This window comes from Cyprinodon variegatus, unplaced genomic scaffold (genome assembly GCF_000732505.1).
Source record: "Cyprinodon variegatus isolate N-32 unplaced genomic scaffold, C_variegatus-1.0 Scaffold85, whole genome shotgun sequence".
In the NCBI taxonomy this organism is placed as follows: Eukaryota; Metazoa; Chordata; class Actinopteri; order Cyprinodontiformes; family Cyprinodontidae; genus Cyprinodon; species Cyprinodon variegatus.
In genome coordinates this window covers 964181-987524 of record NW_015150538.1, presented here as the reverse complement: position 1 = coordinate 987524, position 23344 = coordinate 964181, and the positions used below count along the sequence as shown (strand labels likewise).

At 38.0% G+C, this 23344-nt stretch overlaps 1 protein-coding gene across 1 annotated transcript in view; it reads right to left on the bottom strand.

Moving 5' to 3' along the window:
* Positions 1-1737: 1737 nt before the first annotated feature.
* Positions 1738-23344, bottom strand: part of kiaa0825 (KIAA0825 ortholog) — a 161538-nt gene continuing 139931 nt past the window's right edge. Inside the window, exon 23 of the mRNA XM_015373303.1 lies at positions 1738-3445. Coding sequence (XP_015228789.1) covers positions 3262-3445 — 184 coding nt within the window. The 3' untranslated portion in view covers positions 1738-3261. The remainder of the gene's footprint in view (positions 3446-23344) is intronic.

Genomic DNA, 23344 nt, shown 5'->3' with positions numbered 1-23344 from the left:
GCTTCCGGGTTACCGGGGCAACGAACTGGAATGGATATTTAAAGGCACAGTAGCAGAGCGGCGGCAACTGTCGTAACGTGCTGACTAGATATCAAGGTGGAAAGAAATTGAGTTAATTGACTTCAGCGTTTCTACATTTTTTTTTTATTTTTTACTGTTGTTTCGGAGCCCTTTTGTCTGACCTTAGAGCAGTGAAAATGTATGATTGAAATATGCATTTATAAAATATCTTGTGAACAGAATGCAAGTTGGATTTTTTTTTTTATTTGAAAACATATAGAAATTTTATTAAAATTTTATTAAAATTTTCATCCAGGATTATTTTTTTTCAGGGTGAAATATTCTGTCAAATGATATCCTAACTAATTAAAATGAAGCAAGGATCAGAAAGAAGACGACCCTTGCTTTTTTATCTACTATTTCTGGCAGTTGTCAATCGATTGCTTTGCTTGCATTCAATTTTACTAAGATTAAAACAAAGTGAATCTGAAATAACAAAATGTAAGCATTTTAAAGATGAACTTTGTCTATTTTTTTTTTATTTTGCTAGAGCTGCACACAACAAACCAAAGTATTTCTATCATAAAGCATTCATAAAACTGAGGTATTGTCTCTGAAAATGTTCACATTCTGTCACCTTATGATCAGAAACTTGAATGCTTTTTATCAGCTTGAATTATGGAATAAAATCTATACATGTATTCATATTGTATTCAGCTTCCCTAAGTCAGTGTTTTATATAGGACCACCTTTCATTATATTCACAACTACAAATGATTTGAGGTCTATCTCTAAACAATTCACACATCAAGAAATTATATTCAGCCTCTGTCAGATTGAATGGAAAACATCCCTTTCATAATAATTTTCAAGCCTTGCCAAAAATCCTCTTTTGGACTTCGGGCTGGTTTTGGCTCAGACTGCACCATTTTAAGACATGAAGATGCTTTAATCTAAAAAGCTGCTTTCTAATTACAGTGTCAGTAATGTGACACCGCTCTGTACATTTAAGATGGTTTCTGAATAAAATAATTTGGGCAATTACAGTCTAATGCAGAACTCAATGACATACAAAAAGTGTTTTAGTCTTTTCTTACCAAAGCCCTCTCTTGCATGTTTCTTATGAGTAATTCATAGCTTGTTCCAAACTTAAGATAGGATATTTTACAGTATTCTTTCAGCAGTTTCTCCAATCAATAACACATCTATTCACTGTATACATATATATATTGCATTCAATGGATAAACTCACCTGAGCTGTGGACCTCTCCAGCTCCTCCAAGGTCATTAGGGGCCTATTGACGGCAGCTATTCCTAACCCAGCCTGTTAGCTGGGGAACATACCAATGTCTTACTATATTCGCATTGCCACACCTCTTCATGTGTGGAACAGTGCTTCTAAAATAACAAAATATTCTTATTAAACAATTCCAATATTGTTTTGTAAGTCAGCCAGGCTTTAAAGATCCCATCAAATTTATCCCTGACATGTCTTGTTTGTGCCCTAATTATTTTTGTTCTCTAAGGTCCTGTGACATACTGTTCCTCTCAAGGCCTAACGACTATATTTATACCGAGTTTAAATTAAACATGATAAATTTGTGTTTCAAAGTAGTATTCTTGCTGAACTTTATATTATTAGCACCAAAAACACCTTTTGCCTTCATCACATTTTGCTAATGTATTCAATAATCACAATACACTTATGTTTATGGTTGTACCATGAAAAATCCTCACAGTGTAACATTTTATTCCCAAAACATACATACAAAAATACATACATATTCTCTATCATTAGATCTAGGGGTGGTTGCATAACACAGAACAGAGTAAAGTAACCATATAATAACCAGCTGACAGCTGTTTCATGTTGTTTTGTGTATTCTTATGAAACAGTTAGTGTTAGAGGTAGCTTACCTCTTTGTTGATACAAAAACAAACGAACAAACAAAAGAAATGTGCACAGGTACTCATTAGAGGTAGGTGCCATGCTTTCATGCAGAAACCACTTACTGTACCAGTTGAGTTAGACTTTTTTTTTCTTCTTTTTGTGTGTCCAACCACAAAACAGGTAGTTACATTAAATGTAGTGGATTTCTAATGACACAAAAGCATTTTACGATTTTAACTTCATAAGATTCCAAAGAAGATTTCATTGTTCTTAGTTTTCCCTCACAGTTCATTATGATCTTGCAACCACTGCATTAAGTTTTCTTTGCAAACAACTTTTTTAATTGCAGCATAGTTGTAGCACTGTTGCCTTGCAGCAAGACTGTTCTGGGTTCAATTCCCGGCCTGGGGTCTTTCTGCAAGGAGTTTGCACGGTATCCCTGTGCATGCGTGGGTTCTCTCCAGGTACTCCGGCTTCCTCCCACAGTCCAAAAACATGAAACATGAACATCTCCACATTTTCCGTGGGTGTAAATGTGTGTGCACGATGTTGTAAACTGCCGACCAGTCCAGCTTTTCTACCACTCATCCTTCAGGGTGCCTTTTTCCGGCAGCCAGTGGGCGAAAGGCAGTGTCTACCCTGGACAGGTTGCCAGTTTAAACAATCCATGACCAAGATAATAAATAATAATCTAAAATAAGGATTGATTTCAAGTAAGGTAGTATTATATATATATATATATACATACACAGATTTAGAAAAATATACTTAGTAACCATATTGCAGATGAATACTTTCCTGCTTGCGCTAAATGCTGACTGATATGTATGGTGCAGCAGATTTCTGGAACACATCAAAAACTCAAAACAGACAATATTTTGCTTCCAAACTATATTCTTTGATGTATTCTTAAAGGGAGCAGAAAGAGCTTGCTGACACCACTCTCTCCACCCACACTGTCTTAAAACACATCAGCTACCTGCAGTGATCACACAGTCTTATCTTGTCCCTGAAAAACAAATCGCGACTCTTTTTTCTCTCGGAACTGGTTTCTGCAGATGTGTTCCAAAAAGAGGAAAATGCATCTTATGCAGCGTCGAACGGCACAGAAGATTTGTCTCAGGTGTGTGAAGACATAGGAAGGCACCAGCTCTTGCGTATTTTTTTTATTTTTTAGTTCTGTTCTTTTTTTCCTCATGCTTTGTGCATATTCGTGCAAATTCACAACATAGAGTACAAACACAGACCAAAATATTCCCACAGATGTGTGATCATATGAAAGCGTGCCCAGATGCATAAACAACCACCTCGAGAATTCCAAGTGCATGTAAAAAAATGCAACATAATATAAACTCCAACGGTGTGAAATGTTATTGGACAGTACTTTTATTGCATGACTGTGCTTCCCCGTGGGTCGGATTTGTTGGTGTATCATCAGTTCCAGAGGCATTTTTCGGTCCCTTGCTGCAGCAGCAAACAAAAAAGGATTTCTGAAGTTCTTCCACCATTTCTCTCTCTGCATCTTCCAGCTCTGCATCCTCCTGCATATCCCACCTGGAGAGCGAGAAGAAACACAACACTAGCTGTTTAATGCCAGTAAACAGTTCTGAGTGCTAAATCAAAAACTACATTCAGCAGAATATTCTAAATTTTCCTATATGTTAATTTGACACATTATGACTTTGCCAACACATTTGATAATATTCCAAACAAATTGCTGTTATCTTTTTATATCACGCCTGTAAATATATCCCAACAACACAAGGCACCATGAACTTTATTTAGACTCAAACTAAAAGCCTTTCCAAAAATCATCCTGGTGCTAAGCGTTGCCAACTTATGTAACCAGACTATCATAAATTGCTCTGCTAAACATATGTACGGTCTCACAGATTGTGAAGCCTATGTGGCCAGGGTCAATCACACCTCAGTACGTTGAGAGAGATTTAAAGCTCCTGCATTGTACTAGTTTTTTTCATATTTTTGCAGCAAATATATCTCTGAGGAGATATATTTGCTGACTAACACCAGCTACACTTTGTTTTCATGCTAGACTCATTTTTTTATGTTTAAATATGATTTTCGTGAAGAAAGATTCTGCTGCAATCCTGCATGGTTATACATGCACTTTAAGACTAACTCATAATGTTATCTTGCAAATTTTACACCAGCAAAATAAAAAAGGAGAACATATTAGTTATTGGCTTCCTTTTGCACAGTTAGTTGGAAAAGCACTCACACCCCTTAAACTTTCTCCAGAGAACTTTAGTAAACAAATAGCCCCAAGCGACCAAGAAGGAAAGCACGGAATTATAAAGACGCTTTAATCAGGGTTAGGTTATGGGACAAGCTTGGAACATTTAATTGAGCAGGAAATTCCTCTGGTGAGGCTACGCAAGACTGGAAACTGGGGTGGAGACTCACCTTCCAACGAGACAATAGCTCTAAACAGTCAGGCAGATGTACTGTACAATAAAATACTTTAGTTTAGATCATGGCATCTGTTGATGTGGCCTAGTCAGTGTTCAAATCTTAAAAAACTCTTTGAAAAGACTAAAAAAAACGCTGTCCACAGATGCCCTTATGCTCTTTTGCAAAATTGCAAATTTTGCACTCTGTGTGCAAAGCCTGCTCCAAAAGATTTCCAGCTGCAGTTTTAATAGAAACTGGTGCCAGGAGGGATTGGGATGGTTGGAGTGGGGCCACACTGCTCACGGTTTTATTTGTAAAATCTATTAAAATCAACATATAATTTCCTTTCCAAATCCCAATAATGTACAACTGTATTCTGGTCTATAACAATGAATCCCTATAATACATACTGCAGGTGTAATGTGACAATATTTGGAAAGGTTAAAAGTTAGCCGTCTATAAGTCTCTCTGATATCTATCCTAAAATGGTTATCACTCAGCAGTCTCAAATTATTGCCTGTTTGGTTAGCTCCCATTCTTACAGAATGACTTGCTGCTGCCTTGTCCTGTTTAATTGCATCTACAGTATGTCTTCCTTGTAGGTTTTCTGATTCTTTAATCTTTAGGGATGGAGGGCTTTAATGTGAGGACATCCAGGTTACTGTTGTTGTAATTCACTCACAGTATTTCAATTGCATCCATTGACAAGCGACTGTGGTCAATCAAATCCACGAGGATGAGCTGAGGGCTTTCTTTGAGCTGCGTATTACATTGCCTCCACTGAAGAATTATATCTGTCCAGCTGCAAATGATTGTATTTTCATTGCAATTTCCATCCCCTTTTATCCCACTCTGCCTCCATTCCCTTTTCCATCTACACACCTCTGTGAAACATGTGCTGTATATATTTGCTTTTGTGGATGTGTCTAAAGTCTACAGGGTGCATAAGGAGGGAAAAAAGAAAAGAGACAAAGTGTGTTCAGTGCAAAATAACGTTCAAAGGTTTCAAAGGAGTTTCAGTCTACGGGACAGATTGTGTCTAGACCAACTGGGCATCTTCTTGCTTCATTTTAAGTATAGAAAATACCTGACAAGAAGTTAATCTCTATGAAAGCTTGCATTCTTCTCTGCATGATATTTTAAAGTCATGAGGAGGAATTTGTGAGTTTGTGTCTCTGTTTACTGTGACCCTACAAGTAAATAGTTTACCTGTGCATGTTTAATAACCACAAAACACACATCGGCACATTTTATATTTTACACAATTTTTTTTTTATTTTGTCCTCATAAATCACTTTTCATTCACCGTAACCCAATATTTGTGAAACTGAAGGAAACAAATCCCAATTATTTGAATGTTTTGTTTTATTTAACCACAAACACATCTAGAGACTGACATTCTTTCTCACTTTTCTTTGAAAATATCACGCAGTCACACTGAATGGGGGGAGTCAATAAATATATATTGTCTTGTCTTGCCTGAAACTCTAAGCTGAAAATGTAAGTCTTAAGTCTTTCTTTCTGGATTGCCCTATTTCAATCTGAAAAACTCACTGAAAGAAAAAGACAGAAGAATTTTATAGATACAATTACTTTAGTCTTAGGCACTCAGATCTCGGCTGAAAACATTAGTGCTGAATTTTGTTTGATATGCATGAACAGGAGTAAAGAACAGGGATGTTTCCCCCCAGGCCTGAAACTGATGGTGGAGTGGAGATGGATGAAGTAAGTCCATAGACTGCTGGCTGGCAAGACAGTGTGCCTGAGCTGTATGGAGAGATCCAGTGGACTGCATGAGCTGATACTACTGCTTCACTCAGGGACCTGGAAGATGGAAGTCCAGCTTGGATAACACAAGTTGCAAGAACCTGTCCATAATGAGCAAGCATGACGTGACAGTGGAGAGAAAAACTCCCCATTGGGAAAAAACGTCTGACAAAACCAGGCTAAACATAGAGGTCTTCTGCCATACCGGTTGAGATGAGACAGGAAAGGTAAGGAGGAGGAAGGACACTCTGATGAAGCTTTAGTTACGATGGTGGAGGAGGGGCTGGAGGTGGGTTTAATCGAGGTCACCTGAATCTAAGTCAGACATAGTGCAACCACTGCCTGCACATTTGGTAGCAGAGGTTTGTGGATTGGAGACCTTTTAAGATGAACTCTGGATGCTGATTTGGCTTTCGTAGAGGTGTGATTCTAAACTGATTAGCTTGTGTCAGAGGCAGATGTGGGTAAGTAATCAATCATCCTAAGGATAAAACCCCCGGACCAAATATGAGCAGAGTGGTGTATGCAGTTCAATGCAGGAAGAAATGCTCTGATCTTTATGTTGGAGAAACCAAACTACCTCTCCACAGACACATGGGCCAACACAGAAGAGCGAACTCCTCGGGACCAGACTCTGTGGTACATCTACACTTTATGGACAAAGGACATTCTTTTGAGAACCAGAATGTTGACATTTTGGACAAAGAAAATAGGTGGTTTGAGAGGGGCATAAAGGAAGCAATCTATGTTCGGAAAGAAAAAACAACCTTATACAGAGGGGGTGGACTCAGATTTCAGCTTTCAAAAACATACAATGCAGCAATTGAGTTGATCCCATCCGGCTATCATCACAACCCCAACCCCTGTACAGGAGAGCAGAAGACCTCGCCTATTTAGCCAGGCCAACAATTCCTGTTAACGAAACCCTGTTCAGAGACTTAGGTGGGTATGGGGCATTGCAGGCTAACAAAAGAAGCCAAACAATCCCCATTCCAAAGTGGTGGAGTCGTTTTTCCGTTTCAATTTGCATGATTTCAAAACAAAAACAAGGTTTTGCTATCGTATAAAACCTCAAGTCCAACACTATTTCTGACATTTTGAGCTGAAAAAGCTTCCTGGATGGGAAGCGATACGTCTTCAAACTTGGAAACAAAGTCCAGTGGATTGTTTTTAAACTTTTTTAGAGTAAGTAATCAGTTTATTCAGTTTAACGTCTGCCTAGGCTCCACATGTATATCTATATTCTTCCCAATCTACCTAAAAACAGTTTCCCTGTCCCTCCTAAAAAAGAGATTCCCTGAAGCATAATGATGCCACCAAATAATTTTTAAAAAGGGATTGGATTCAACATTATCAGAAGTCTTATGACACACCCCAAAGGGAGTCCTTCTTTTAACAATGCCTTCTTTTTTCCCCTCTTCCATAAAGACCAGACTTGAAATAACCGACTATTCTACCATGGAAAATGGATGGGTTGTGCCCTATGAAATGTTCTCGGCCTGGGAAACTGCCTTTTCACCTACTTCTGTATTTTAAAGCCTTCTTTACAATCTGTAAACCTGCAAAGAGCACACAGCAATTTCCCACCAGAAAAGAAACTTGTAGTACAATACAACAAAAGGTATAATGTTCTGTCAACATTACATATAAAATCTGCTACAGCAAATGCTTCAAATTTAGATAGAAAGTTTCAGAAAAATGTTAAAAATGGCTGTACCTGGCTGGTTTCACAAACCGTACATCATCAGTAGGTCAATTGATCTGAGAGGCCGACTTGTCTTTGTGCAAGTTAGCTGAGATAGTGATTAGTAATTAATGGGTGTAAGAGAGTCAAGCATGGGAAGGGGCTCCTATCTCCACCACTTTATCCCTGTCACCTATGTTCCTTCGTCTTCATGATTCTATTGGATCACCAAAAGTCTGTACCAAACTTCTGAAGCCTTCACAAACGTCTGTATATATACAGAAGAGATCACACACAGGCAACTCTATGTACTTTTAAGGGGAATTCTGAAGGAATTATGTCACACTGGATTTTTACTTCGAGTTTTTTTACTGTTCAAATCTTAAATCATTTAAAAAAAGACAAAAAAAACATGAATCATTATTTTTCCACTTGAAAAATATATAATACTTTGTGATCCTCAAAAATCACAATAAAACCAAGGGGATGCAAAGGGACAAAAGGCATAAAAGTTCAAGTGGCATTAATAGTTCAGCAGACACTGGACGGCAAAAAAAAAGCCCTAAAATGCTACACAACCTGTAAAAAAAAAAACGAATAACTGTTAATAACTAATAATTGATTAAAACTAATTTAATTTTATTGATCTCACATTGGAGAAATTTACCTCTGCATTTAACCCATCCCCTTGGGGAGCAGTGGGCTGCCATCGCGGGGCAACCAGGGAGCAGGGTTGGGTTTAAGGGTCATGCTCAGAGAGTCAGAGTGGCAGTCTGTGGGAGTAGGGCTTGTACCAGAACCTCTGGATTCCAAGTACAATGCCCTAACCACTTGGCCACCACTCCCCTTTAAAAATACGCCATTTGATTTTTTTTATGACTGTCAAGGAATAAAATCAAATCTACGGAATAACTATTATGAAATACAAACACTCCCACATTCAAAACAATACAAATGTCACCCAGTGTGTTGAACAAGAGCAGGAAATGTAGGAGGGAAAAAAGAGAGCCAGAAGAATGGCAGCCAATAAAATAGGGAGTGAGGAAAAGAGAGAGAGCGGAAGGAAGATGGGAAGGTACGGTAAAGGTTTTTCAATGTTTAATTTTCAAATAGGATTAAGCAGAATGACATTTAGCTGAAGGTTACATGCTCAGCATTGTCTTAGCTGATATTGATATGCAGGAGGCACCCTGCTTGTCACCGGGACAAACACTGTTGATGAATGAGAAGCCTTTCCCCAGGAAGGTGTTAAGTGCAAATTTGAAATGAGAGTCAGACAGAGGTGGGGAGAAAAGAGGGGAAAGAAAAAAAAATAAATACAACACACACACAAACATGCACCGAGTTACCGCAATAGTTCATGTAAACTGTCACTAGATAATGTTGCCAAAACTGTAAATTGTTGCGTAAGTAAAAGGTTCCTCTTCGCTGGTGCTGGTTGATCTCCTGCTGAACAAAACACACAATGTGCTTTGTTATGTGCATCTCATTTCAACAATCACGACACAACAATGCCTCTTAAAAATGCATAAGTAGGATAAAGTTGACAGTAACTTCACTGTATCCTCATTTCGGCTAACTTTTCCCCTGGAATTTACATCTTAATAAGGCAAGTCTTACCCTTTAATTCTTATGGGCTCTGCTCATTTCTCATGCATTAATACTGGAGCTGCTGACTTAGCTCTTCCTCTGAATACAGAATAGGACACACATATTAAGACTCATATATTTACAGGATTGATGCCACGAGAGATTCTGTCAGAGTGAGATGAGAAGGGCTGGTTCCGATCGGGTTTAGTGTGTGAGCTGTCTACATCTTAGTGAGGCTAAAGTCATGAGACGGACAGCATCCTTCCTGGTTCTTTTAGATGGGAGCCAAAGCCTGGCTCACTGAAGCTCAGGCAGTGAAGCAGAGCAAATACAACCTCTACAAAGCTGTTTATCTCAGTGACAAAGAAAAAGATCTAAACTCTAAGAAAGTAAAATAAGCATGGTCATGAACTGAGCTGTATATAAGGAGAAAGACAGAGAGCTTTAAAGATCATGAGAGCTTGCGGCCAGTGGTTTCTCTAGCAGCTGTCTGTGGTTTCTCTCAGTGTCGGGGTGTTTGTGTCACTCTGGCTGCAGCGCCTGCTCCGCCACCGGGACCTTTGTTTGTTTAAAAAGGCGCGCCTGTCAAACAGAGAGTGCCACCGACAGCCAGAAGCTCTGCTAAATGACTCTGACAGCAAGCTCTAATCAGAGGCTTTGCACATTGCCAGAGGGCCTAGAGAATGAATCATAACCCAGGCCTAAATATTTAAAGGGCTAAACTTTCCAAAGGTCAGGCTTTTCCGTGCATGCCAGGGTGACATGTGTCAGTGAAGCGCACAGTGAAATGGGAAGAGAGGCACATATCAACAGGGACACATGGAGTAGTATAACACTGGCTAGACTCATTGCATAGATTATGCAGAGTTGAGAATTTTTTCCTTCCGTTCACCCCTTTTTAGCTCACCCTACAGGTTTTCTATCAGGTTTAGGTCTAAAGACAAAGATCAGACATGAAGCTGGGTTGATCTAGTGTTTGAATAACAATTTCTTAGCAAGTATAACAAAATACAAGGAAGGTATTTTCAAATGTGCAATAGATAAAGATATTTTGATAGTAGAATATTAGGGGATATTCTACTAAACTGGCACCGAGATAAACTGGTTTCAGTGCTTGCTTCACCACTGTTTCCACCACTGCAAGCTCTGGCTATGACCTGCTCTGTTTCAGCACCTGCTCTGGGAATGGACAGAGAAGAAATCCACATGTTGTGAGTGCCATATTCAAAAACTTCCAATTACACTGCAAAAATGATGAATAGAGACTAGAGATCAATAAAAATTTCTTAATTTAAGTGTATTTACCCTTAATTTGAGTAGTTTGCCAATGGAAATAGTTTTTTAGTCTTAGAATAAGATAATTAGATAATATGCACTTGAAATACGACAATGCAGTTGTATTTTATTTTATTTTAAATGTAAATCATCTTGTTCCATTGGCAAAGCATCTCACTTACCTCCTCAATTCAAAGAAATATGCACTTATTGACTTATTTAGATTTCAATTTTTTGCAGTGTAGTTTAAAAGAAGCTAGATTAACACTAAACTAACACAGTCATATTGTATTACTTCAGCACTAGGATTTTGAAGTTGTCAAAAGTGTCACATAGAACTTTGCGAACAGACTTAATGTATTTAATTTCCCATGCAGTTAATAAATACTGTCAATAAATAAATATAACATTTTGTTAATAATTCCTGCATGACATGTTGAGTTAATTTCCTATTTCAAGTGACCACAGTGTTGATCAGATTTCAGCTGAGTGGAACTGTGAAGCTCCCTCAATGCACTTTACACATTTCTTTGTAATATTTCTCTGTTAAAAATTAATATGTTGTCTTCGATAACCATTAATTAACCCCCTGCTTTAATGTAATTTATCAATGACTGGGATTTTTATAGCTTTGAAGGTGTATATACATTTTGATTAACTTGGCAAGCACTGCTTGTTTAAAAGTCTTAATAGATTGGTGTTTATCCTAATAACCTTATGTGGAGTAGCTGTGATAGATATTTTCAGTTGTAAGGTATAGCTGTGTCTGTGCAATATTATGCTTCACAAAAGTCCAGGATAAAATATAGAGAGATCTATAATTTGAATATTTAAAGTGACAATGATCGGTCGCCTGGTTGTAAACAATCCAACAGGTTCATTTAAAGAACTTGTGACGATCTAGGTCCAACTTCAGCCTAGATTAGACACTTTGGTAGAAAAGAATACAGCAATGAGATGCTAAGAAGTCCACTGAGATTTGTAATGTTTATTAGAGATAAACGGACCCACAGCATCACAGTTCTTATCACATTCACCTAGAATTTTAGCCAAAGTTACAGTTTAACACAGCCAAGTTTTTAGAAACAGCCAAATGTTTAACTCTATGACGCTAGGATGGAAAAGGACAATTTCCTTTCACGGCTTCTAAAAAACTTTTCACAAAGATGGTTTAAAGCTGTTTACATGTCTTTAATAGGAGTACCAATAAAATTGAAAAGTTTAAGATTCAATAAGGCTAAATTTATATCATGTTGAATTTACCGTATAATATGTTTTCAAAGATTTTATTGAATCCTCTCTCATTTTTTATTCAGGAATAAATGACTGCAAATGATACAGGTGTATTTAAACATCACACTCAGATTGAACATGACTTTCCAGAAACATGATACATTATATTCAAAAATCTTTGTTTGAAATGATAAAACCGTCTAGTTTGATTCTAATAAGTGACCAGTGGTGCTATCTTAAGTACTGTAGGATGGACCTTTCCAGCTGCAGGTGACTGACCAGAACTGGTTTGCAGAAATCAAGCATCTCTTAGGTCGTGAGAAAAAAAGATACTGGTAGAGGTTTCTGGTGGTAGAGAAAAACGGAATACATCTAGAGAGGAGGATGTGGGCATGCATTTTAAAGGGAATCAAATTAGGAAAAGCTAATATTTTTCTTTTCATGTTATAATTAGTATGTTGTATTGTGGTTCTAAAGTTTAACTTTTTTTTTTTACAAAAGAAGTTTTAAGAAATTCAATTAACAACCAAGAAAAAGAAAACAAAAGAAAGAGTAACTGGATAAGAATGGATGTTTTGGATCAGAGTTTAGTTAATCTAAACCAACTGACAAGTTCACAATATAGGGCATGAGGTCATTTCTTTTGACTCAGTTTCCAATGAGAAGCAAACATCCAATTCAATTTAGGTACGTGCCTGCGCAGGGCTGAAGCCAGAGGGAGATTGTAACTGACAGCCATTGGACAGCTGGCTGGATTTGAATATTGACGAGACAGAGACTTGACAGAAGGGATTATGCTCTACCTTCTGACTTACTAGCTGCAACACTGATCCATTGTATTGTCAAATCAGCTCAGCATCAGATCTAGTGTATGTCCGTGTGACGCAGCGTTGCCACTCAGTATTAGATCGTACCTGGGATCCATCTCAATATAATCTCAATACAAAGTGATGTCGGCTCAAAAGCTGCAAGACACTTAGTAAAACGTCCAAGACAGAAATATGCGATATCAAGGCAAATCTATGTCAAATGATCAAATGGATTCGGTGCACTCAAAAATATAAAGAACCAAAAGTTTGCATAACAAAGCATGAAAGAAGGACAATAGCTGGGTCTGTAAACCTTGGATTGAATTTGGTTCATGTGTTTTTGAATGCTGTCTGTCTACTATTGTAAATACATTTAGTTTACATGAGCAAAAACTTTTAAGAAACTCATTTATTTATAAAGCATACCACAAAATCAATTGTGGCAAAAACTGGAAGTGGTTTGTACCTCTTAAATGCTTGACTTTTCTAATTGAATTGCCCTCCCTGGAGGTCTAAGAATAACAAAACTGAGGCATACGTATGTTGAAAAGTGGACTTTGTTCCCCTCAATCTCAAGCCTAGAGGTAACTTTTAAATATAAGTATGTGTATTATTGTTTGTATTTCTTCTTGTGGTTATGTCCTTATAATATGGATGTATGTGTTTACAAATGTAAGTATGTATGTCTTTATGCATATATAAATTTGCCTTTAAGTGCATCTTGTATGTATGTGCAGCATTTGTCAGTTTTTTTAACCTTTCATTTTTATATGAACTAATCTGGTCTTTTCATTTTTATTAATAAAAGTGATTGTACCTTTCAATGGGATACACTTTTAATTTCTCTGAAATAAGTGGTCTGTAGAAACAAATATTTGACTTGCTTTGTAAAGGTTTCAAGAGTAAGGTATAAAAATGGTTGTTTTTGTACCATTTTGTACATTTACCATGTGTACAATGTACAGCACAGTCAGTTTTCTGTTTGGATGCATTATTTAGAGAGAATATTACATGTAGAACTTAATAATGCCCCTTTTACACTGATTCTAATTTGATCCAGTTTACTCATACAGTATTTGTTTTAGACGTACCTAAGAGCAGGTCCCATCTCTGAACAGGGTAAACATGTGACATTAACAGACAGTTCTTCACTGATGGACCTTGGCTGATGTCTGCAAAATGTAGGCAGAAACTGAGTAGCAAGAAATGAAAAGGAGTTCCTCTACATGAATAAAGGCAAAATGTTAACTTTTTTCATCTCACTGCTGTTTCAAGAAAAGTTCCAAAAACTAAGGAAGGACTACAAAAATATTAAGGATGACAAAAGCCCAAATAGGCCAAAATGAAAAGCTGTGGTAATGGTTTGTAATTACTGTTGAAGGGCTTAATGGGTTTATTTTATTTTGTATATCTTTATTTGAAACTTATGTCATATTGGGTAGGACCCCCGCAAACACACAACACTCACTGACTACTGGAAGTGAGCCTTCCCCCATAAGTGAGTCAGTGGAAACACGACAGGCTGCAGAGTTGAGTAAAACCAAGTGAAGTGCAGCCAATCGGTGCTGGAACCCTAAATAAAAAGGAAGCATTAGTCAAATATTCATATTGTGTCCGAATAACGCTAAATAGAGGTGTGATGTAATAAGGAAGGCGGTCTAAGACACTAGAAATTGTAAAATAACCCCCTTTTATGAGATTCGAGCAATGTTTCAAATGCTCTTTTACCTTTAATTTAAGGTTTACGCATACATTTTCCACCACCTATGAAACATGGCATTAATCTACATGAGTTACGATTGCCGAAAGGACAAATTTTCAATGTGTCATTCGAATACATGGAAAGGAATCAGACTGCAACTCATTTAGTTTGTTTTTGTCTATATGTTATAGCAAGCCATAAGGTTTTCATAATGATTTAAACATTTCTTTAGAGTTAAAGTGCACTAATAGTGTGAAATTTTGCTATCTTCCAACTAGAACTGGGCACTCCCACAGAATCTATTCCTGAATTGTTACCACATGCTGAACCACTACAGATAGAAGATATGTCCCCCAGGTCTTCAATCATCACATGAATGAATCTGCAATTTTTTTTTTATCACCAAGTGCATTGATGTTTATATGTTTGTGTATGTGTGAGCATGTATGTCAAAGACATTTTCTCAAACTGTGTCAAGTTGGTCTCGTCTCCCACCAAGCGCACATCCTTCCATCTCAAGGGCCGTCAAGAGCAGTCAAGTCATAGATCGTCTGATCAAAGGGCCTCGGACAGATCTGCGAAGGCCCTTTGAAAGGACATCCACAGCTACACAAGCTGACACGCTTTTTCTTGCTTGAACACAAATGCTCATCTAGCCTCTGAGGCATGCGCGCTCACAAGTGCGTGTACAGAGGGACCCACACAAACACAAGACTTCAAACGCAGCTTGGTCTCAGACTCCAAGTTCAAGCCATAATAAGCTCATCAGAAGGCATAGATAGGCTTTTCTTAAATCGTTATATAAAATACCCAAGAACATACAGCTGTAAAGTGAAAGGAGTAGAAATGTGGGGAGAGAGGGAGATTTACGTCTAGATGGTGTAAAACATATGACGTTTTCAAAAGAGAGAAGCGTAAAACACCCAAATTCCCAGACATGAAGGGACTAAACAAGCAGTAAGGTTTATACTGCAGAAACATGAAGGGTCTGGAACATTTTTCTACCTGTTGGTTGTGAGCTACGATTTCTCCTTACACTTGAATGGCTTTTAATTATTAACTGGGAAATGTGCTATTAACTTATTCAGAGTAGAACTTAAAAGAGAAAAGGACTTGAGTTGTCATTAGACCAAAACAATTAGAGAGGGAGTACCTAATGCATAGCTTAAGGGTTTAATAGAGATTTGCATAGATCAAGCCTAAAAATGAAAAGCTGAAAGGGAATTAAAAAATACCATGCAAAATGTCAGGGAATCATACCATTAAAATAGCATTTGCAGATACTCTGAAGATATCAGTTACATTTTTCCAACATTTTGTTCCTTCTTTTAAGTCTTTTCCATTTTCACTCTGCATTACTCATCCAATTCTACATCAGAGATGGACATCAAGACCGCTGAAAGTCCATCTAGCAAGTGAAACAAAAAATGGACACAAAGCATGCAGATGCTTGACCACTGATATGTGGCAAGCTGGCAAATATGTCATCAAAGCTATTTGTTTAACATAGATATTGGAATTACAACAAACCCTTTATGTTGTGCTGCTTCACCCAAAGTACAGATTATAAATACGTCAAAAATATAGCTTAACACCCAACCACAAACAATGATTTAGTAAGTAGCTTGTTTAGAGAGTAAATTGCTAAGATAAAGAAACTGATATTGCTATTAAGCCAATAAAAAATTGGGTAAAACCAACACTAATGATGTTGAATGGTGATCTGATTCTTTTTTAAGCTAGGCATACAGTTCATATCATTCCAACCAAAATCCAGAAGATGTATGGAGAAGAAAAAAAAATTAGGATAGAGATTGACCGATACAGGTCTTTAAAGGCTGATGTCGAAGATGATTATTCTGACTTCAGTCCAACTAGTCCCCGATATTTGCTGCCAAATTTCCAAGGCTGATGCTATGTTCACACCAGACGCAGCAGGAGCAGCAAATTCGTGTCTGCTGCTTCCTTTTTGCTGCTTGTACCAGTTAGTTCTGACGCGCGGCTGAAGCAGCTTTGCTGCTCTGGCTGTGCGGTGCAAAAGTGTGTCTGACGCGCGTTGGGCTGAGCTTCACTATCCTTTCTCTGCCTTGCAGCTATATTTGCTGTGATCAGTGGGATAAGTGAGAAAATACACCTGAAAACTTAATCAGTGCAGTCAGTTCATCCAGATTATCATCCTGCCTTCCAATGTTATTTCTGTCAGAGCTGATCAGACCCCCACATACCGGCGGTGCGCCGACAGTAGGAATCTCTTCAACAGCAGCCTCTGGCCGGGTCGCCTCCTCGCAGTTTACCCCGGTGGCTGGTAAGTGTTTTTCATCTAAATAATCTAAACTGCAGGCACCAGGATAATAAAAGCGAACATATTCTGTCAGCAGGTTTCAGCATGCGTTAATAAACTGTTTCAGAGGAGTGATCACAGCGCTCTGTGTCATCAGCGATGTGTCTGTCTCCCCGCCAGCTCCCAGATCAGCTTCTCTGATTGGTTGATGTGGCGCTTCGAGCAGCAAAAGTTACATTTTTCCATCTCGAGCAGCAGCGCGTTTGCGGCGCGTCACACGCATCAGATGCTTAAACGCTCCCGACGCGCTGCTTCAGCTGCTCAGACTCGCTGCGCCTGCTGCTCAAAACGGCCTGCGTTACCTTTTGCTGCGTCTTGACGCGCGTCAACCATTGACTTTGCATGTAAACTCGTTGCTTCTGCCGTGCCTGCTGCGTCCAGTGTGAACGTAGCATGATTCTTTAGTAACTGCTTTTTTTACCCAACAATACAAAATTCTACATGACTCTTAAAATAAGTACATTAATAACACACAGAGGATATTAATAATGAGTAGCAAATAGAGGGAGCAGCAATACATTTGCCTTAAGTGATTGCAAGGCATGGCTTTGAAGTGCACATATCAGCCAAAACCGATGCCTGCCGATGTACCAGTCTATGTCTAATTCAAGGTGGGGAAGTAGTGTTTCATTTACTTAGTTTTATTAAAATGTAGGATCATTGCTAATATAAAATGCATTAGGTCAAATACTGGAAACAAAGTAAACCAGCCATGCTCAAACATAAATAAACATTAGTCAGACATTTTTCCTCCTCTAAGGACGTGATGTTTTCATCGGCGTTAGTTTGTATGTCTGTTTTCAAAATAACTAATAAAAGTTTTTTTTTTTCAGGGAAGGTGCGTATTGTGACCAGCAACACATTATTAAATGTTGGTAATGATCCGAATCCCCATCTGGATCCATTTTGGTTTTTTTTGTTTTTTTGGACAGATTCTGTGAATAAAGTTATGAACTTAAGGTGTAAGTCAGAATATGTTCTACTTAGGTTTGTGGCTGCGACAAGGCAAAATAAAATAAATCAAGATGTTTGAATACATTAGTAGGCCGCTGTGTGTGGAATGTGTGTGTGGACATGCCTCAGTGTTGGTTTGTGGGCGAAACCTCTCTACTCTGTGAGACACAGTTTTTTATTCATAAGTCACACTATATATCATGTGACCACATATCTCAAATCCCTTCGCTTTGCTGTTTCTGGCTCCTAATTATTACTCACTAGTCATTCAGGGGAAAGTTTGTGTAAATTTGCAGTTGCTTAATTACTGAATAATTTAGACCATGCTCCAAATTAATGTAGACATTTCCATATTAATGTGTTTGCCTTCTGATTCAACATTTATTTGTACTGTGGACAGGAGAGTAGCAATTACCATGGCATATCATAGAGGTTGTTCTATTACTTCAGACATCATTATGCTTCTTGTCCACCGCAGTGTGACTGAAAACCTGTCTGCAGGACACAGCTTGAGACGTTCCTCAGATATGCTTACTGTTGCTCTGTGGCGACAATCGCAGGAGGAGAAGAGTGAGAGGGCACTGCTCGTGTTTGACAGGGTAAGGTCCAATTTAGAACAGCTGCTGCTTTTGGACACATTTTTTTATATGCAGGAAAAATGAGGACAACAGCAAGTATCCAAACACCTGCCAAGTCCACACACTTTCTCCCGCCCAGTGCAGCAGCAGAGACGCTGAGGTTTCTGTCCCAGTGGGTTGACAGATCTTTGTTCTTTTTATCCTCCATCCTGACCCACCTCTCCCTCCACCTTGCCTCTTTCTTTGCTTTCCTCAGAGTCTTGCAACTGTTTGGCTCTTGTTAGGAGCTCGGCTTAACAGGTTGGCATCTTTCACTGAAACAGCACCTCCTGTTGAAGTTGTGGCACTGAGAACTGTGGGTATGTGTAGGTACTTCTGTGCACGTTTGTGTGTGAGAGAGATACAGAGAGAGAAAGATCTTTCTTTCTTGAGCTACAGTAAATAATTACAGAAAGCCCCTTCTATAGGAAAGCCAACATGCTCTGTTGTGTCCTGTGTTTCAATGCCTGACACCACTTCCAAAATCCCATCCACAAGTGGAAAAACAAATACTTCCATCAGAAAACACAAATCATTGTTATAATATTCTTTTTATATGGCTGCAAGCATTTTGCCCAAATAAAACAAGGTTAAAAAGGCTGAATTTTGGTAAATGTTTCTGGATATATGTCCTCATTATCCCTGGCTACATACTTCATGGGTCATCTCTAAAATGTAAATCCTTTTTTAAAAAGCTGTAAAAGAAATTCAAATATGCGTGTGATATTAGTTAGGTTCTAAGTCAGGGAATTCACATTACAGACACAAACTACCAAAGAACATTTCCTCCCATACAGGCGAAGGAATGGGGAACAGACGAGAAACTGGGCAAGATAATGACTAATAAGGAGAAATGTTAAAAAATCTAATTCTTCCCAAAGCTAGAAAAATTGAAATACATATATTTATCTAGAGAACACAAACACATGCAAAAGGAGACATAAAACGCCCTGCAATGGACATGGGTTTTTCTCTACTACAGTTCCAGTGGATGATTTAGAATATACCTTCATTTAAAAAAGAAAATCAAAACAATTCCATTTTTAATGTGAAACATAGTGTATTCAATAAAGAAATGCATATTTTTTGCAAAAACAAAAAGTCTTTATTAAATTTGCATGTACTGCAGGAACATAACCCTTAGCTAGTATTTTTAATCTTTTCAATCTTTTTGCGTTGTTATAACTCTGATTGTTCAGACATAAAATGTCAGCTGCTCTAGGTGGATTTAGATGAAGCCATAGTCTGCATGGTATAGAATAAGGATCTTTTTAAGAAATAAACACCATGAAAAATGAAGACAGGCATCAAAAAATAAAAGACAACAGTGGGTGAGAGAGAAAATACAAACAGTGGATAATTATTCAAAATTGATGAACAGATAAGGCAGAAACTTATCACTGAGACTAAAAAGATGCCAGCAAAACACTGAAGGAGCTCCACTAGTCATACAGTGTTCTAAATGTGACAAAAATAGTTTTAAATACATCTAGATCAGTGGTGTGAAACTCCAGTTATCTTGGGTCCTGCAGCTTTCAGATGTGACTCAAGTAATTGCTCATTAGCTGAGCTCTGTAGAGTTTGACTGCATGCTAGTGAGGGAGCATGGACATATGATTCAGGTGTGTAAGGTCAGGGACACATCTACATTTTTTTTATAGTGGCCATTGAGGAATTTCAGTTCAAAGCTACTAGTCTAGAATAAGGTGTGTGGTGTTTGACAGAGGGCTTTTATTTTAAAGAAAAGGTTTAGGCTGAATTTAACGAGTCCCTGTAATAGAATGCGTTACGACCTAATCCAACTAAAGTTTTTGGGGCCACAACAGCAAAAAAAACAATTTAAAAAAACATCAACATTATGATGGTACCAGCATCATTTTTGATGATTTTTGTCTAGCTGGATGACATTATATAAAAAATCAGTTCTGACAAAGCAATATTTGGTGTCTGAATATAATTGGGATCTGACTTTGCAGCATTACAATAAGTCTATTTATACATCTAAATCCACAATGCTACCACTTCATTAGAAGAAAATTACTCTTTTATATGGCCCAGGCAAAGTCCAGAAGGAATTTGTGGACTTTGGAGAGAAAGTGCCAGAGTGTCCTCAAGATCTTTTACATTTTGAGAAGTTCTGCACACTAGAGCAGGGTGATATAAAAAAAGAACTTCTCTTAAAGAAGACTGAATCATGTCATATAATCAGAATATTCTGTAACAAAGTAACAGCTTAAGGCCATAGACACAGATCGAACTTCAGGGTAGATATGTCACACACAAAAAAAAAAAAACAAGCTTTATAACAGGGATCCAGACATCTTTTTTTTCCATCAATGGAAGATGCTTTGTAACCTCACAGTTAAGAGGTTACCTCCAGGTGGGTCACCTTTCCTCCAATCATCAGCCGTCCTCTAAGGTCCCTGTGAAACTCCCCCTTTTCACCTCTGTTCCCACCAGGTGATCTGTACATCCACAGGTTTCTTTAAAGAACAAATCTGAAAGCCTGCCAGAACACACAACCTGCCTTCGTGCCTTCTGTCTGTATTTGGGTCTCCTGCTTTAAACTTTGTCACCAAATGCATAAAATATAACCCATGAATTAATGAACAAAGACGATGCAGATAGTCTTTAGATTTTTGCCCTCCTCACACACACAAGCGCAAACACAGAGAACAAGAATTCCCTCATCCAAGCTCCCCACTGAACAGCCTACAGAGGGGGGAAAAAGTTATTTGTTGTTACTTCACCTCAGTGTGCTAGCAGGAAATAATCTATGACTTATTCAAGACTTTCTCTTTGTCATTTGTGCATATTTCAAATGGAAACTCGGCTAAAGAGTGGTGAGGCTTGAGAAGCTGCAAAAGTGACAAAACTTAAGTTTTTGAGCTTAGCTATCTATAGTTTCCAAGCCGCTACAAATAAAGTTCCCATTTCAGCTTTTTTTTTCACTCTAAAAAATAGTACGTCTGCTTATTCTAGTAAGTTGTTTGTGTGGTTGATTATACTTTCATATAGAAACACTGATCTTTTGTTTAAATGATAACTGACTACGGCAATAGAAAAAAATCTTTTCAGTTTTCTAAAAAGTTCAATATATTTTTCAATCAGAAATGGATTCCGAAAAACATGCAAGACGTTTAAACATGAAGATGACTTGGCACTTTTTCTAAAACTGTTGATCTTCTGGACACAACTTTTTCTTAGGTCTACAGGCCATGATCAAAGAAAGAATAAATAAAATAAGTGCCAAATGATAAAGGTCATAGTAGCTCAGAAAACAACTATTACCGTACAACCAAGTGTAAAAGTACATCATTTCAGGCCTAAAGCAGTGGGGTTAATGCAGAAACAGCCAACAGAACTGGCTGGAAAGCACCGATTTGAAAAACCTTGCCTGGGTAAATGAGATTTTATTTCAGCTGCTAAATTCGGATGTTAGGGGGACAATTTAGAGCAAAAAAATAAATAAATAAATCCACACTGCCTTGTAACAACAGCTCATGCTGATATTCATTTAATCACCAAGGCAGTATTGTTGCCGATCAGGTCCACCTCTGTATAACCACAGCGTACTCATCTGCAAGTGGCTACTTCCAGCAGCATAATCCACCATTTCACTTAAAACATCTAACACCTTCCTCTCAAATGTGGCAATAAGTTACTAAGTGGCAATTACTAGAATAAACACCAGGGCTATAACCACAGGAGAATGAAATGTTAATCAGCGTAGGACCAAATTTGGCCAAATGGTTGCGTCCATCAGAGGAGCACAGTTATGGAACACACTGCCAGCTCCTGTTAGGGGCTGTATAACCTACATAAGTTTTAAAATCTCCTTGAAACATTGGTTGAAAACTAACCAGACATGTGTTCAAAGGTGAATTGATCTGTTTCCTTGGGCCTGTTAACCTTATATTATTGTGATTTTATGTTATTGGCATCTTATCTGCTTGTGTCCACTCTGTTCTCTCCCGTAGTGTCTTGTTTAATGTTCACTATTCTTACCTGCCTTAGGACAGTGGATGCAAATTAGCGCTTGTGCTAATTGTGGCATAAATGTGCATTGTCCTAATTTAAGTAAATAAATATATAAAATAAGTTCACTTTAATGAAGATGGGCAGATGAAAAATCCATTTGAAACTTTAAGAAGATATGTCTAAATTGAACAAAAATGACACCAAGTTGAATACATACCAGTGACTATTAAGGTTTTTCCAAAGCTGAAATGGGTCCAGTCCAGTTGTGAAATATGAGTTCTTGTAGGTGTAATATGAATTTACCGTAATATTGTACTGTTCTCTGCATGCCTTTTTAAGGTTTGGCTGAAGTAAATCTAGCCATTGATTCTGCCGGCGGCAGCACATTACTTATTAGCCCTGAATACAGCAGACTAGTGTTAGTTTTTGTTCAAAAGCAAATTCTGCCAAGCAATTCCTAAGCAACTATTTTTATATTAGCAAACACAACGTATCTGCATCACTTACAGGCACCAGTTGGCCATACTGTAAATGTAAGTGTAAAGGCTCCATTCATAATGACATTATTAGCTATGACTCCTGTGGTTTTACTGTTGCCTGGGCCTGCAATGAACTGATTATTCCATGTGGAAATGATATTACCTTATTGTGTGTGTGTGTGAGTGTTTGGGTGTGTGTTGCATATGACTGGGGGTGCTCTGTTATTGTCTATCAGATCAGGGCCTTGTTCTTTTACCATTTCAAACAGTTCATTTTCTACCATGCTAATGGCATTTTTAGGGGGTTAAGGAGATAAATAAATCCGTGCTGTCAACTCATTTAAAATCAAATGCCACTTAATTATAGCTGTATGTGTTTTCAAACACTTTGCATAATTTATTGTTCAGCTCCATCCTAATCTCCCGATCCTTATCACGTCCGCCCTATTTTACCTCCGCCGTCCTTATAATAAAACCATAATGCACCCTCTTTCAGTTTTTCTTTCTGCTCTTTGCTGCCAACAGCAGTGTGAAAGAGATAAGAGGGGCGATGCAAAGATTTATTTTTTTTTAAAGTTACGCCTCACCTTGTAGGGATTTGATGTAAAG